The sequence below is a fragment of the Formica exsecta genome, unplaced genomic scaffold, assembly GCF_003651465.1.
Source record: "Formica exsecta isolate Colony F162 unplaced genomic scaffold, ASM365146v1 scaffold318, whole genome shotgun sequence".
NCBI classification, from domain to species: Eukaryota; Metazoa; Arthropoda; class Insecta; order Hymenoptera; family Formicidae; genus Formica; species Formica exsecta.
In genome coordinates this window covers 439,060-455,637 of record NW_021850434.1, presented here as the reverse complement: position 1 = coordinate 455,637, position 16,578 = coordinate 439,060, and the positions used below count along the sequence as shown (strand labels likewise).

Here is a 16,578-nt window from a genome sequence, read left to right as displayed (position 1 = left end):
ATAAGTTGATATAAATTTAGTTATATAACGAATATAAAAAAAAAACATCCGCTTCTATTTTATAATATTTTTTTATGCGGAAAAAATCTTGAAGTTATTCGCGATCTCACGATTTCCAGTGCAATCAGTAATCGAGTATAGAGACTATCCGGTCCATATTGACAGTACTGATGAAAAATGAAAAGAAAAAAAAAAGGCATCGAAATGATTTTCCTAAGTGTGGACACGAGCGGAATGATTTATCGTCGGCTCGGTAATAATGCGTGTGAATAACAATAAACGATATTTCCGTCGATATTTACGGCTGTCTCGTTCCCGGTCGGCGTAGGAGCCACCAAAATCGTAACGAGTTTCAAAGGAAGGATCTCTCTAGCCGAAGGCGGACGTTTCTCCTACATGAAGACCGCTGGCCCATTAAAAAGGCCTTATTAATATTGTAATTCCCTTTTAATACGCGTAAATCTAAGATCAAGACAAGGCCACCTCGGAGACTGTTTTATGTGGCTGGTTTAAATTTTATAGATCTGTCTGAATGCGCCGAGATAAGATGCTCTTGCACGCTAATGTTATAGTTGAGGCGATATATAATACATATATGGCTCTGTCTCGTAAGTAAATAATGCCGACGATCGAATCAAGCGAGATCGGTCTACGATTGTCGTTTTTGCGGATCGATTCGTGTATTTTTTACGAAATATACCACGGAAAAAAAAATTAGCTGCCGTAGCTAAAAACTGCGTGTGGTAACTAGATTTCAGTCGTAATATATGGACAGCGAACATCTTAGCTGTGACACCTATTTATTAGGTGCAACAGCAAACATCTTAGCTGTGATACCTATTTATTAAGTGGAACAGCAAACCGTTTTGCTGCAGTTTAGAAATTTATTTTGCAAACCATGATTAGCTATGGTAGCGAAAATTTTTTTTTCCGTGTACGTATAAGAGATATAGCGGATCACATTGACAAATCGTGTTATATCGTTTTATGCGACAAGACTCGAAATGATACACGAAAAAATTAATCGAAACGTACTCTATTCGCGTATTGGACAATGCATAATTTCTGAGAAGGATATATCTCGTAGAAGGAGAAATCCCCCGATCAAGATGGATACGCGCGAGCCGGTCGTTAAGTAGGCACTAATTATCGTCGACGGAAATAATAATGTATCGGGTCCCAAAGTGAATCGAAACTACCGATCATGCTCCCAAATAGTGACCACACCGCGGTCAGCTTTTCGTTCGTAGGCATGCGCGCATATAAGCAAACGACGCATTCACACCCGCATACATGTATATATATACATATATACATATACGCATATACACGAGGCCTTTCCGATTGCTGTTGATGGTCCGGTCTCGCGTAAAGGAGATAAATCGACCCAAAGTCGCGAAGTCGCGGCAAAGCCCGGGGCCCCTCGGGGAAAGAGATGGATAGATTCCCGCTCGCGTCTCTACACGCGGCGTATCGTTTTCGATGATGTATCCAAGAAGAGACCGAATCGCGCGCATACCTTTATTATTATCGGTAACACAAAGGATCGGGGAAAGGGCCCCGGCGTTGAGAGAGCGCCGTCGCCGCTGCAAAGTCGGATATTCTGATGGCGCTGGTATGACGAGGTAAATTATTTATTCACCGGCGACTGCACGGGTGAATAATGATTCCCCGCCTTCGGCGCGAATGGCACCGAGAGAGGCGCGTTATTGATCACCGAAATATCAAGAGTAGGCGTATCCATCATCCGTGGTCCATCGATGGACCGCGTCTCGGCGTCGAAACGTTACATACGAGCGTTATTCTCGCGCGAGTTAACCGCGAGTACGAACGAGAATATGCCCGCGAGAATGCACATCTATATATATGTATATGTATATGTACCGACAATAAAATCGATTTTTCACACGAGGCATATTTATCATGCGGTGGCGATAATGGGCGTGCACGCGCGGTGAGATACGGGATAAATATTTCGAAGTAAATAATCGTTAGCTCTATGGTATCGGAGTGTCGAGGAGAGGCATTAATAACACACGGTCGGTGCCTGTCTTACAGTGTATTACGATTCGTCCGAACCGAAGAGCCCTGTGCGAATCGCTCTTCGCGCGCGGATTCGCTCCTCTAGTATCATTTGACGGTGCGAGAGCACACGAGTTTTTCTATCGCACGAGTGCTCGTCACTCGATGGCGCGATCACTCGACGCGTCGTTTGCAAAATTGCCGGCGTCGATTCGACGGACAATAGACGGAGAGCGCTCACTTCAGGATCCCTTTGCGAGAGGACCTACTTCTTGAGAATCAGCGGGATACTAATTGCGGCTTGATCGCGAGTAAATGAAGACTTAACGCGTGAAAAAGATCATAATTGCCGCGTCTTTACTCCTCCCTCTGAAAAAAAAAAAGATAAACCCGTATTTAGAAAATTAATAAATTGTTACGCCGAAATCGGCACGTCACTCGACATCGCTGACACACGAGTCAGATATCTCGCGTGTATACGACTTAAGAGACACTTCCTGAGATAACTGTCCAAATACACACGAGCTCGTTAAACTGCCGTGATCCGTGACGGGATCAATGGACGAGATTGCAATGGAGTAAGATTAATTATCGCTGAAAATTGTCTTCTCGACCCGATCGGCTGTCGACGCCGATCACTCGAAATGCCGTTTCGTTCGAGCGAGAGAAAAAAAAAAGAAAAAATGAGAGAGAGAGAGAGAGAAAAAGAAAGAGATAAGCGGCCGTTCCCGCAACGATGTCCGTGACAAATCTGCGGCGATTAATCTCGGTTGAATACCTTTCCGTGTATACGCTCCAGCCAGCACGAGTCGGCTCCGGTCGCGTTTATTGCCCGGACCGCGGTAGACAGTGACCGTTTACAAGGTGTAACTATGTACGGCCAGGTGGTCGATCGTCGACGAAGCCCCGAAACGAAAATCTTCCGTCAGGAATGACCCCCAGCTGAGAATTCCCCGGGCTTCTTATTTTTATTTCTCACCTCCTACGGCGTTACCTCTTCATCCTCGCTCTCGCCTCTTTCGCGAGAGTTTACCGGCCTGAAATGAGCTTCGTGCCTCCGGTCTATGGGCCTCGCCCCGATAATTACGTGATCGATACGTTAAATGCCCCGTTGGCCGATTATGTAAATAAACAGACGCGCGTAGCTAATTGGGTTACACGGGCGCGAAAGGGAAGCAAACGGGATAGAGCAAACAGGCGAGAATAATGCGAATTTCTTACAAATAGGCGTTGAATAGACAGATAAATGTTTGCTATGAGATTATCGATGATAATCGATAACAATGACAATATACATAAAGATGATGATAAAATAAGCGGATATTTTACATTGCTATTTTTGCACACCATTTTTTCTAACGTATTATAATAAGACATATGTATTTAATAAAGAATTAAATAATATTACATATACTAGAATTAAATATATAAATTAATCATTTATCCAAATAATGTTACAAAGAACGCGTTCAATCCATCACGCGCGCCACAGTAGTTGGCCTAAAAGAGGGAACGAGAGCGAAAACATCCGAGTTTAATCTACTAATCTACCTACAACACCGGGACACACAGACGTTAGCCGACATTAAAGAGGATCGGGGGATAAGCGCGCGCCTTCGTAAGGGCGCGAGAGGGGTATATCCGCCGCGCGAACCTCGGGGGCCCCGCTTCGGATTCTTATTTCCTCATAAATAATTTTAATGACGCGCCGCGGCAGTTCAGGTATAAGGCCAGGACCTATATGCAGATCCCCGTATCCGTAGGCAGACTCGTATTGTTATTTATTATGTGCGTCGTGGGCCCCGCGCGCGCGCGCACGCGGGAGTGCCCGCCGACCATTTTTCATATCAACGTTCTCTCGGAGATACGCTCTGCCTCTGCACCATGTTCGGTGTAATTTGAGCCCGCGGTTTGTCGATTTTACACATATGCCCCGTTCAAAACGATCGTTCGCGATAAACGCGTTTTGTCAATGAAACTTACGCATGTTGTCTCCGGAGGAGACATAACTTTGCATCGCAATAAGACAAAGATCATGTCTTAATAATTCATTAAACTTTAGTTCACCCTCATCGTCAGTATCACACGAGATTCTACAATTCTATATCAAGGAGATAAGAAAATATTTTACGCGTGTGCGGATTAACAACGTATCGCGTGCGCGCGCAAATCAGCTCGTGCATACACGTAATATATGTATATGTATTATTTTTTTTTGTAAACTAACATGTGCATCAGTATAGAGTAAAACTATCCCAAACCCTATCTCCCTCTCCCTCTCCCTCCCCCTCTTCCTCCCTTCCTCCCTTCCCTCTCTCTCTCTCTCTCTCTCTCTCTCATCGTCATCTAACGCGAGACTACAAGAGAGAGATAGAGAGAGAGATAGCTCTCTCTTCCGCGGATCGAGATGAGATCGCGGCCAATCAGCGCGGCGCGCCGCCGCGTTTCCTATTACACATCCGCGCGGACGATTCGACGTCAAGTGGGGACAGGACGCGCGTGCGAATTGTAACTGCGTGGCAGCGCCACCTTCGTGTCCTCACGCACTCTCTCCTCTCTCATCCCCGCGATGATGGACCGTACGTGCTTGGGCGAATCGCAGCTTCGGAGAACCGTACCGCCCATCACGCGTCCGTTCCGCCCATTCGGCAGACGGGGTTACTCGCGTGTGCGTGTGCGCGTGTGTGTGTCGCACGGGTGAGTCTGTATGTGTGTATGTGTGTGTCGCACGGGTGAGTATGTGTGGCGCAGCATCCCGGCCGGGAGTTACGTTATTGTAGCCGAGGATCGCGCGGATACAAACTCTTCTTCTCCCGTACGCGGTGTCATGGTGCGCCTCTCGCGCGTCGCTGTCGCCTCCTCGCATGGCGCTTAACTAACGAATCGCCGGCGGTGTTCGCGGCGTCGTTACATCTCGTACTTACATCTTGGCGAACCTCTTGGCGTGTCGCGGTCGCGTCGTGACGCCGTCGTGCGATGTCGCGAGATCGACGGCAACCGTGAACTCCGATATCGAGACCCGACATCTGCTGCAAACGGTGCTATTCAGGGGTCTACGGAAACCGTTCTCTCGAGGAAGAATTATGAAGGTACGTGTATGCTAACGTAAGAATGATAAAAATCTCAATGTGCAGTTAAGAAAGTAAAGATATTCGCAGAAAATTACGGATCTACATTGAACTCGATACATTTTCAAAATATTTAATATATAGAGTGAGACTGGTATCGGAATCAAGGAAAGAATGACATGATTCGAGAATATATTTATAAGTGTTTGTAAAATAGTGTGTTTATAAATATATGATAAATAATATGAAATATATTAAATTTCTTAAAAATAAATTTTGATAAATATTCTCTATAATATTTTATACAATATCGCACACAGAGTTACAGTTTAGTTTAATGTAAAGTACAGTTTAAACATTAAATTTAAAACTAAATTAAATAAATCAAGCTTTAACGTATTATTATTTTACGACGAAGAAAAGCAGGCGAACCAAGAACATTGCAAGTTTAAGCTTAATAATCGTGATGAACAATCTGTCAAATGGTAGACAATCCATATGTCATATTTGCGCGATAGTTTTTCAAGCCATCGTAGACGAAACTTCGTAACTAATCCTTATTTGAATCGATCCTTATTCAAAACGCTGAAACTTAAGTAAAGGAATAAATAAATAACAATACCAAAGTCTACGTAACAGAAGCTACATAGTTAAGCTGCGAATAAATAAAGCGGTAAAGCTTTGGTAAAATGTTATATTAAACCTATGGATAAACGGCATCTTGATTTCTGATGGGGATCAGAGATTTCTTGTTACATTTACATTCCCTGTTGTATATACACTAACTCGCGACGTACACACCAGATGAATTACGCATCCGGCTGTAGGTAGAGGCGTATGTAAAGCATGCCTACGCGCGAGCGAAATCGTAAATTCGCGTAAGATCACGTCGCGGAGACGGTCGACGTCGTCCCACGCCGGGAAGAAGGGCGCGTGAATTGTTGCGCGAAAAGGCGACCTTTCACAGGATAGCGCGTCATCCGCGGCGCGTGTGGTCCAGTAAATTGTCGGAGTAAAGCGCGCAAAATGCCGCATCAGCCTGATCCCGAGTTATATGTATACAACTCCGTTTTATTATTTTTTTTTTTTTTTTCAATCATCTCTCTTTCTCTTTCTCATCTGTGCTGCGACTCGACGCGAGCGGAGCAACGAGATGAATAAGGTGGACGAAGCGGAGGAGTGAGAGGGAGGGAGGGAGGGAGGGAGGGAAAAATGCGAGACGCGAATCGCGAGACACGCCTCGCTCGGAGTGAATTTATCGCTTAGCTAGAGTTACACAGGGTATATAATTCAGCATAACATAATCGATATTTCTCCACTTTACACATAGGCTTCTTTCTATTGCACATTCTTTTGGCAACATAGAGAAAAATTCAGACCATTTAGATAGATTAAACTTTATAAATCATTATTGAATCCTTGAAATGTGCGCGATATGTGATGAGCGGCGATAAATCGCCGACGTTGTTTGTACTTTCTGACAGAGCGACTCCGCGGATAACGTGATAATGTGATAATCCGAGCGTGACACGAAAACGCACATGGCATTTCGATCGTGTATCGCGATCACGGATAATTTATAGCTAAACTTAAACATTCGTAGATTACTAAGAGATATATGTATCCATGAATTACGCATCCGGCTGTAGGTAGAGGCGTATGTAAAGCATGCCTACGCGCGAGCGAAATCGTAAATTCGCGTAAGATCACGTCGCGGAGACGGTCGACGTCGTCCCACGCCGGGAAGAAGGGCGCGTGAATTGTTGCGCGAAAAGGCGACCTTTCACAGGATAGCGCGTCATCCGCGGCGCGTGTGGTCCAGTAAATTGTCGGAGTAAAGCGCGCAAAATGCCGCATCAGCCTGATCCCGAGTTATATGTATACAACTCCGTTTTATTATTTTTTTTTTTTTTTTCAATCATCTCTCTTTCTCTTTCTCATCTGTGCTGCGACTCGACGCGAGCGGAGCAACGAGATGAATAAGGTGGACGAAGCGGAGGAGTGAGAGGGAGGGAGGGAGGGAGGGAGGGAAAAATGCGAGACGCGAATCGCGAGACACGCCTCGCTCGGAGTGAATTTATCGCTTAGCTAGAGTTACACAGGGTATATAATTCAGCATAACATAATCGATATTTCTCCACTTTACACATAGGCTTCTTTCTATTGCACATTCTTTTGGCAACATAGAGAAAAATTCAGACCATTTAGATAGATTAAACTTTATAAATCATTATTGAATCCTTGAAATGTGCGCGATATGTGATGAGCGGCGATAAATCGCCGACGTTGTTTGTACTTTCTGACAGAGCGACTCCGCGGATAACGTGATAATGTGATAATCCGAGCGTGACACGAAAACGCAGATTACTAAGAGATATATGTATCCAGAAATTTTATATAATTCGGATTTGATTTCATCGCTACTTTCTATTAATAAACCGACGTGAAGAAATTCTGAATTATATCTTCGGCTTCTCATCCACACAATTGGAGCGCCGAGGCTACTATTATATATGTATACACATACTAACATCGGGGGTGTTGCGTGTACGCACGGGCGTGAACAACCGTCACGCAAGACGCTCACGAAAGGCACTCGCGCACGCGTGGGCAGCGCGAACCATTCAATGTAGAGCGGGCGCGAGCCCGCCATTGTCACGGTTCGTTCGATGTCCCTCGGCTACTCGTCGGCTTCGGGAGGCATCCGCGCGGGTAATAAGCGGTCCGAACTAATCGTGAAACGAATCTCTTCTTTCCCCGGCCGTATCTCGCAGCACAATGCCGTAACAGACGGCGACTGAGACCGAGACGACGACGACGACGACGACGACGACGGCGGTGGTGGCGGCGGCGGTAGTGGTGGCGGTGGCGACAATGTGGCGTGCGAAACCAGAAATCGGATGACGATTTAAATGGATTTCGAGTGGCCGTGGACCCATCCCATGTCTCGTCGAATGGATCGGTGGATCGTCTATTGTACCTGCGAGCGCAAGGATCCGTTTCCACGACGGAGCGTCCCTTTTCTACGAAGGCGTGAAGAGAGGCTCGTGCCCTTCCCGCCTCGCCGCGACCCGACGTCGCGCCGGCCGTTTCGGGAAAGCCTGTACTCGAGGTACACAAAAACCCCCCCGAACATTATTTTCGATCGCTCTCGCCCGCTCTCTCGAAGATATATACCCAAATGTAGCCGGCCACTTTGTCAACTTGTCACCTGGGTTCCGTAGATGCGAAAGAAACGAGCGAGAGCCACCTTTCCATCCCCCTCTCGGGATAGATCGACATCGGGTCCCGTTCTTTCTCACACCGGGATGTCTCCTTCGCGCGCAGCATTCCGTTTTCTTCGTCTTTAACATCGCTCTAATCGATGGCAGATAAATGGATCGAGTTTTATTTCGCGTGAAAACAAAAAGATAGAGAAAGCTGGCAAAAGTTAGCACATTTGACAGAGGGAAAAGAACTCGATTCTCAGCGCTCGATAATAATCGAACAATATTCGTGTAATAATAGTGGATTTGATAGAGAAGTACACGATCTCGAATATTCGACATCCATAACTCTCGCGCTGTCGCGCACGCGTCTCTCTCTCTCTCTCTCTCTCTCTCTAATAAATTCCTCTAACGAGAATCCGTGTGTGTGCAGCCAAATTCTATTAGATAATAACGCCATTTCTCGCATCCGGGCAGTCTACTACAAAGTGTTCGTTTCTAATTAACGCTCGTGTTCATTAGCGACTGAAAACGAATTTGCGTTCCGTGCGCCGAGATTGCGAGGAAACTCCCTGGGACATGTAATTCCGAATTCATCGGATACGCACTCGACGATCAGTTTATTATAACGTCCTAAAATATCAGTTTATATAGTTTTAAAGATTAGAGTCTGTATTTTTCGAATCTATACTCACTAATATAATTCTTTATTACCAATTATATTATTCATAAATCTCAAGATAATTGTCATCAAATTCGTAATGATAATAAACGCAAAACAAAAAGTCTAAGAATTTTAAGAAATAGAAAAAGAGTATATATCACGCGATATCGTCGCGTCGGTTGATTTCGGTTTTACCGTGTTAAATCGTATTATGATTATTATATAGACGAATGCATACCTAGGAGAATAGTCTCGCTAGAAAAAGAAATATCGGTTTCAATGGACACAACGTGTCCTGGACTGAAATTGACACGGAGTCGCAAGGGCCGATGAAGGCGGAAAGCCTGTACTGGGACCCCTATAGGCCCCCCCGCCGACAGGCTTTCAGCTTTGAAAGTCATACCCATGGTAGTGTCTATCGGTTGAGAAAGGGACCGAAACCGAAACCGAAACCACTCGAGAGCTATAAGAATGGGGCCTCATGGCCATTCTAAACAGAGGCGTGTACGAGGACTCAATACAAGTACGAAATATATAAGTTTACCACGGGTTCTCTCCCGGGTCGCAAAGGTACTCGAGACGCCTTCTTCCAATAAGAGTCAATAATATCGTAAAAGCAGGATTACTAGAATAGGTAAATCTTTAAATCCGATTATGAGAGGTCTCTAGGAATTGCTTATTAGGTAGCGACGCATGCCAATGCGAAAATTATATCTGCCACATTAAAAACATATTTTTGTACGGTCACAGAATTATTAGAATGATTAAGAAATTACATAATGTGTGTGTGCGTGTATATATATATATTAAGGCTCTTATATGTCTAATGATGACATAAATACATTCGTCCAAACAGAAAATTGTGTGTGAATCATCATTGATATCGCCATTAATTTATATAACAATAAAGCTACGAAATGAAACAATTTTAAGTAATGCGTCTCTCTCGAGTCTCTATTCAAAAATTTTTAATTATGCAGATCTGAAATCTCGAGTTCATTTTTCGCGTCGCTGCAAATTTTTCCGCGCGAGTTCTTTGATATTCGAAGGCGCATACATTAGACGGAAGAAGTATAATCCCGCGTTTTACGATGCCGCCTTTTACATGTGACACTCGGAATTATTATTGTCACCTATGACTCTCGGTTCGCAAATGTACACGTATACACAAGCGCGCGTAAGAACGCTAATACTCTGGCTATGCTATAAAATGCAAATACAGGAATAACGTCTTCTCATTCGGATTGATATATAGCGGGAGCCGCGCCGTTTTACATGCATCAATATAAATTGCACGCATCACAAAAGGCATAAAACGTGAAGTAATATCGATATCGTATTTCTCCGGTCTTTCACTTATCTTGTCATATTTTTAAACGGAAAGCATGTTCATCGGAGACTTGCAACGCTATTGCAATAAATTAATTCAATTATATTGCAATTGGATTTATATAAATCGTCTCGTATCGCGAGAGATAACGATTCCTACATTTATTCATCTTCTCTTTTATCACATCGCTATCTCATGTTCACTGATATCTCACGCAGCCTCGCGCGCTTCCGCGATTTACTGGGTACAGGGCGTACGGTTCCAGTTTGCGAAGTCGCCCGGTAAACGATCCGGTAAGCAGCTGGTCAAGCGCAAAGGCACCCCATCGTGAGCGAACGTAACCGCAGCGAGCGATCGTCGGGCGCAGCCAACGATCACTCGCGCGATTCGAGTCCTCCCCATAGACATAGACGGATACGCTCGCGTCCCGTTTCTTTTCAATATGGTGACACGCGTGTCCCGTGTCTCACCCAAGTGCTGGTACGCGTAGCGCGTGTAAATGCATGTTCTCGCCTCGGCACCTCTCACGATCGCACGCATATACATATATACACGAACCCTGCGAGCGCGTCCATAACACCCCACAACATTCCCCCAAATAAGGGTTCCACGGAGGCCGGGTAACGCCGATGGGACGCATAATGGCCGTCCGAGCAACCAGTCTCTCGGTCATTATGTTACCGGCCTTGTTACGGGTAAACCCCGGGTGTTAACGTCGGTTTCGCAGACCCTCGGCGTCATCGGCGAAATGACTCTCGAACGAGGGAGGCGTGTCTCGGTAAATCTGTTTTCGTACCTCGCATTCTTTTGACATTCTCGAAAACTATGCGGGCGATAAAAAGAATCTATGCATTTTCCGCTTGTTTTTTTTTTTCGTGAAAAATTATCTCTTCGACGACTGATTTACGAGACACAATTCTTTGTTAAAAATAACTGTTACTTAAAAGAAGTAAAGTAAACTTAGTAATCATTTTACTTAGCAATAGAATAATATTTTTCTGCGTGTATCGAGATTCTTATTATCCTCTTACGTGAATTTTAAAAAAAAAAATTCTAAAAGAAATGTCAAATTGATCTAACGTGATTCTAGACCTCGTTGTTTTGTTGTTGTGTACACAGACGGAAGTCGAAGACACGAGCGGCGACGGAGCGTGCGACGGCGGCATCGGCGGGTCCAATCTCTCCTGTCCCGAGGGCACCAGCGGCCTGGTCGTCGGTCCGGAAACGTCACCCAATGTAATGGAGTGCGGTGGATGCGGCGAGCGCGTACGAGAGCGGACCGTCCTGTGCGTGGGCGGACGTACGTGGCACTCCAGGTGCCTGAGGTGTTGCGCCTGTGCCAGGCCGTTGCACGATCAGCACTCTTGCTTCCTGAGAGGCATGCGGCTCTACTGCAGGCACGACTATGCCCTGTAAGTCGACTATCGATTGACACTTTCGCTTGAAATAATATTACTCGTATAACTTTTTTTTTTTATTGCATGACGATTACATCAGAGTCCGATATCAGTTTGATATATGTGTTAATGGAAGAGGAGAAAAAGATGGGAAGAGAGAAAGAGACAGGGAGAGAGAATAGCTGCTTCTTTTTGTTAGCATTGCTGCGAATGAATAAGTGGGATATTTTTGTTGCGCGCGATGCGCATCGATAGCGATGTAAGACGTACACGTCGTGGAGATCAAAGTAGACGGAACCCGCGGTGACTCGTCGATTATACGGAAGACTTCGGGCGAAGTCTGCCCGAATGTGTTTATCCAACTGTCAATCAGTTACTTCAGTCACCTGGGTATTGCACCAACCGAACCTCACATCAGACGTCGCGATATCCGATCTTTACGATCGCCGCATCTGCCGATAGCGTATATACGTTTGAAGAGAATCTTTAAGTATACCAAATTCATACATATTATATTGCATTTTTATTCTCGGCGAAGGTATTCCCGCGCAATTGTATAAACGAGAAAGCAAGTCATCCATCGAGATCAATAGATTTTTCGATCATCACAGAATCAAATTAGATATACCGTCGTTAATTATCTAAGAACGATTCTCTAATATAATTTTTTTTTTTTAAAGTCGGGTTAACTCGGACAAGCAGACTCTCCTGGAACAGAGTATGCGGGAGGTCCGAAGGAATCTGCCGCGTAATTTTTTTGACTCGTGCTTTCTGCCTGGTAATGCTGCCATACGATGACCCGGTCGTCGGCAAAATCCCCGAACACGACCCGTAGACTCGTCGACAACCATCGCCGACAAGAATCGGGGAATCATCCTGTCTCCTCTCGCGCACGGTATAATGGACACGAAGCGCAAAAAGATCGAGAAAAAAAAATAAGCGGAATTTACGGAGCAAAGTATCGCGTGTAAAGATTTCACTTAAGATCGCCCCCGTGTCGTTCCTTGTCTCGCATCGACATGCAGCCCTCTTTGTGGCTACTTGGAGAACCGGCGTGTCATAATCGCGGACGAGTCACTCGAAATTCAAATCCTTCACTAGCTTCCGTGGCGTGGGCGTGACGGGGAATCACCTTTAGCGCCAGAACAAGGAATTAGCCGCCTCTCTTAAAGGACAATAGGATTAAGACGCGTGTATCGCGCCGTCAGATCGAAATTCAATCTCGCCGGGAAAGTGTCGCGTGAGTATAGAATCCGTCTACTTCGCTTCTCTTCTTTGTTTTTAAATTCTGCGTTTATAAGGAAATATATAAGCGATTGAAAGAATGTATCACGGTGTAGACATCTTCTTTGAGACAAGAGAGAGAAAGTAAATAAAATTATTTTCGATACAAAATTATACTCTGTAGAGGTGCAATTTATCCCGAATTTATTCCTCGCTGGACACGTTTTTCGGCCATGTCCCCGCAGCAGGATACGGCGGGGTGACCACCGAGGTAGTCGCGTGGCAATCCGTAAGATATTCAAAGCGCGCGATGTATGCCGGAGGCGCGTTCGCAAACACGGAGAGAGACCGAGGGTATCGGATCGGATGCACTTTCCGTGTTCATGAATATGATAATGGGCTAATGGGCCGTCTAGTCGTTGTTTAATTATCGGTCGCGACACTCTCACTCGGCGACACGGGCGACCGTACGGCGGATCCGCGACGAGGAGGAACAAGCGTCCTTTCGCTCGGGTTGCTGCCCATCCTACGATCCTTCGCGCAGCTTCTCGTAGGTGCAAGCCTCGTTCGAGCCATTCATCTGGGCGTGCATGCATGCGTGCGTGCGTGCATGCGTGCGTGTATCGCGCGCGGTAATGCCCGTGTTCGTAGCCGTGGTACATGGCTACTGTTTACAGCGGTCGCTCTCGCATAAACGCGCACATTTACCGCGCGATGTGTATTATTAGAATCGATCTCTCTTTCCACTGTTGAAAATTTTACACGCGAGCCTGATACTCTTTATTAGGGATCGTAACAGAGGAGCTGGCTCCGCTACACGGAATATCGATACTATTAACATGAGGGGATAATTTTCTAGCCGCGCGCGCGTACCGGGGTTAATTAAAACGCAAGAGTCTCGAATTTTACGTGGCGTGCCAGTCTTGTACAGATATTAACCGATGGAAAGCACAGAGTTGTACAGGTATATCCCGAGGAACGATATCTCGCGTCGCGCGCGCGTTACCTCGCACATCTTTCTTGAAGCTCTTGAAAGGGTGGGAAGGAAGGGGAGAAGGAACGCGAAATAAACGGCCGCGAAACACGCGCCACAGTGGAGACCACTTGCTTCTCGACATGAATATCTCTTTTCTAGTCTCTTTTCTTCCTCTTCCCTTTCTATCTCTCTTTTTCTCTCTGGTTATCTTCGCTTTCGACCTTCGCTGCATCTTCTTTTCTCCGCGTCCGCGAGTTATATTCTAGCACTTATCATTACACTTCGTACTCGTTGATCGAGTCGACTATATTGGCTACCACTATAACGCGCGTAGGATGAAATAAATATTAAAAAACATCACGATACACACTCATGCTTACAGATGATACCTCTGCAGTTTATACTTAATACGTGAGAGTTCCACTTCTCGTGTTTGTAGAGCTTTCGGCGCAAAGTGCGCAAAATGCGGACGCAGCGTGGGCGCCGGGGATTGGGTGAGAAGGGCCAGAGAAAGGGTTTATCATCTGGCTTGCTTCGCGTGCGACGCTTGCTCGCGTCAGCTGTCGACCGGCGAGCAGTTTGCTCTCGTGGACGCCCGATTGCTTTGCAAGGCGCACTATCTCGACGTCGTCGAAGGCAACAATACGTCCTCCGATGGTGAGAATGTCGCACGAACGTACCGCTATACGTCCGAGTTTTTCCCCTTAACTGATTTCGAGCATATAAACTCAATCCTTTGAAATCGCATATAATAATCTGAAATTTTATAAAAACAGCAAGTTTTATGTTTCTCCTGCGAGCAAAAATAATTTCTTAAAATAACCGCAATTAATTGTAATTTATATTAATATTATTTATAATGGATACAAATATTGTTCATACATGATCCTCTATTGTGCAAGATTGACACGCTTCGATCGAGATGGATCGGATCGTGTGCCGATAAGGAGAAGAGAGGTACGGCTAATTGGTACTTTCGCAGAAGGCGGTGACTCGGAGAGTGGCCACAAGGGTGGTAACAAGGCGAAGAGGGTCAGGACGACTTTTACCGAGGAGCAGCTCTCCGTCCTACAAGCGAATTTTCAATTGGACAGCAATCCCGACGGTCAGGACCTCGAAAGGATAGCGCACGTAACCGGGCTCAGCAAGAGGGTGACGCAAGTGTGGTTCCAGAATTCGAGAGCGAGGCAGAAGAAGCACCTTCACACGGGCAAGATGAAAGGACAGCACGGTAAGCTATACCGCGTACTAAACACATTTCTCCTATCTCTTCCCCTCCTCCTCGCCCTCTCCGCCCCCCCCCCTCTCGAAAAAATTGTCATAGTCATGCCTGCGTTTAACGATAATAATTGTAATTATAATGAGAGCGTCGAAGATAGGAATTTTTACAGTGCATCAGTCGCCACCAAACTCTACCGCGTCGCCCAACGATTTCAGTCGTCACATCAACTTACATCTAACATACTCGTTTCAACATCAGCAACAGCATCAGCAGCAACAACAGCCGCAGCTTAGTCCGGCCACGTGTAAAAGTCCCACGGGTTCCATTTATCATAATCACGGTAAGATATCTCTTTCGCAACGTTACAAAGTGTCGAGAAGCTTCGCGTCTGAAGACCGTCGCCGCGAATAATCGATTAGGGATTTTAATTACGTAATTCATAAGCGATTTCGTTGATATTCTGTCCTCAGGATCAGAACAGTCGATGGACGAGCTCTCGCAAGATTCGATGCTGCTGTCCATGCCGAACGAGGTTTAATGACACCGGCGATTCGACATATTGTAAATATAAACACGTATCGATTTAAAAGTGTCAGAGGTAAGGGATACAGACCTCGCGGAGAAGCATCTCAAGCTCAAGTCCCGATATCGTTTCACTTATCCTGGTCAAGGTGCAAGTTTTTATCGTCGCGCTGTCTTCGATGACGCGCTTTTGAGTTATACTCGCAGCGCATATGCCTCTCGGTGTTAAATCTATCGAAGTGAATATTGTTCGCACGAAAAAATCGACGGATATAAATAGAAATGTGCGTGTGTGCATCTGAATATGTGTGCTTGTATGCGGGTATGATGTGTGCGTGCGCGCATGACTTCGTCCTATATTTTATGAATCGATCTCTCTGTTTACCTCTTGGTTGTGTTTGATAATTTTGTACTTGATCTTCCCTTTTCCTTCTTTCTCTCCTCTCTCCCTCTTCGTTTTTCTATTTTTTTCTTCTCGCGTTGGTGCCTGATGATGCAACCAGGAAGGCGACCGCTTCCATGGACGATAAAACGAACGTAGGCGTAAAAGAGAGACGGATACGCGTCATCGAAGGCGCATTCGCGTCGACGGAATATTCGCGTATCCTGTAGCAATGCTTGAAATGAAAGTATCTTTCGTAGTATCTCGATAGTCGCCTAAAAAGAACATTTAATATGAATGTACTGTGATGTAAATATTGTAAACTAAACTAAATATATAAATATATACGATTGCACACGTTGAACAAAAAGAAAAGGAGCTCTTTGTCTCCCAATCATCTCCCTCTAAATATTTTCCATGCACAATGTCTTTTTTTTAAATTATTTAAATTATTTAATTAAATTTTAATAAGTCTAATTATCTGTAAAAGATCTCTAAAATGAAAAAGACGGAGGAGGATAATAGTCGAAAAGAATAATTGGAGCAACGGGAAACAATAAAAAGC

The 16,578-nt window shown here is 45.2% G+C and overlaps 1 protein-coding gene across 4 annotated transcripts in view; it reads left to right on the top strand.

The window, feature by feature from the left end:
• The window catches only part of LOC115238000 (LIM/homeobox protein Awh-like), a 28,231-nt gene extending 11,724 nt beyond the window's left edge, over nt 1-16,507 (top strand). The window contains exons 1-6 of one of the 4 annotated variants that reach the window (XM_029811467.1): nt 4,833-5,111; nt 11,410-11,702; nt 14,327-14,544; nt 14,870-15,118; nt 15,279-15,449; nt 15,580-16,507. In XM_029811467.1, the coding sequence (XP_029667327.1) occupies nt 5,106-5,111; nt 11,410-11,702; nt 14,327-14,544; nt 14,870-15,118; nt 15,279-15,449; nt 15,580-15,647 (1,005 nt within the window). In that variant the 5' untranslated portion in view covers nt 4,833-5,105 and the 3' untranslated portion in view covers nt 15,648-16,507. Of the gene's footprint in view, nt 1-4,832; nt 5,112-11,409; nt 11,703-14,326; nt 14,545-14,869; nt 15,119-15,262; nt 15,450-15,579 lie in introns of those variants that run through there. The other 3 variants (XM_029811466.1, XM_029811468.1, XM_029811465.1) reach the window with 3 other exon arrangements.
• Nucleotides 16,508-16,578: the final 71 nt, after the last annotated feature.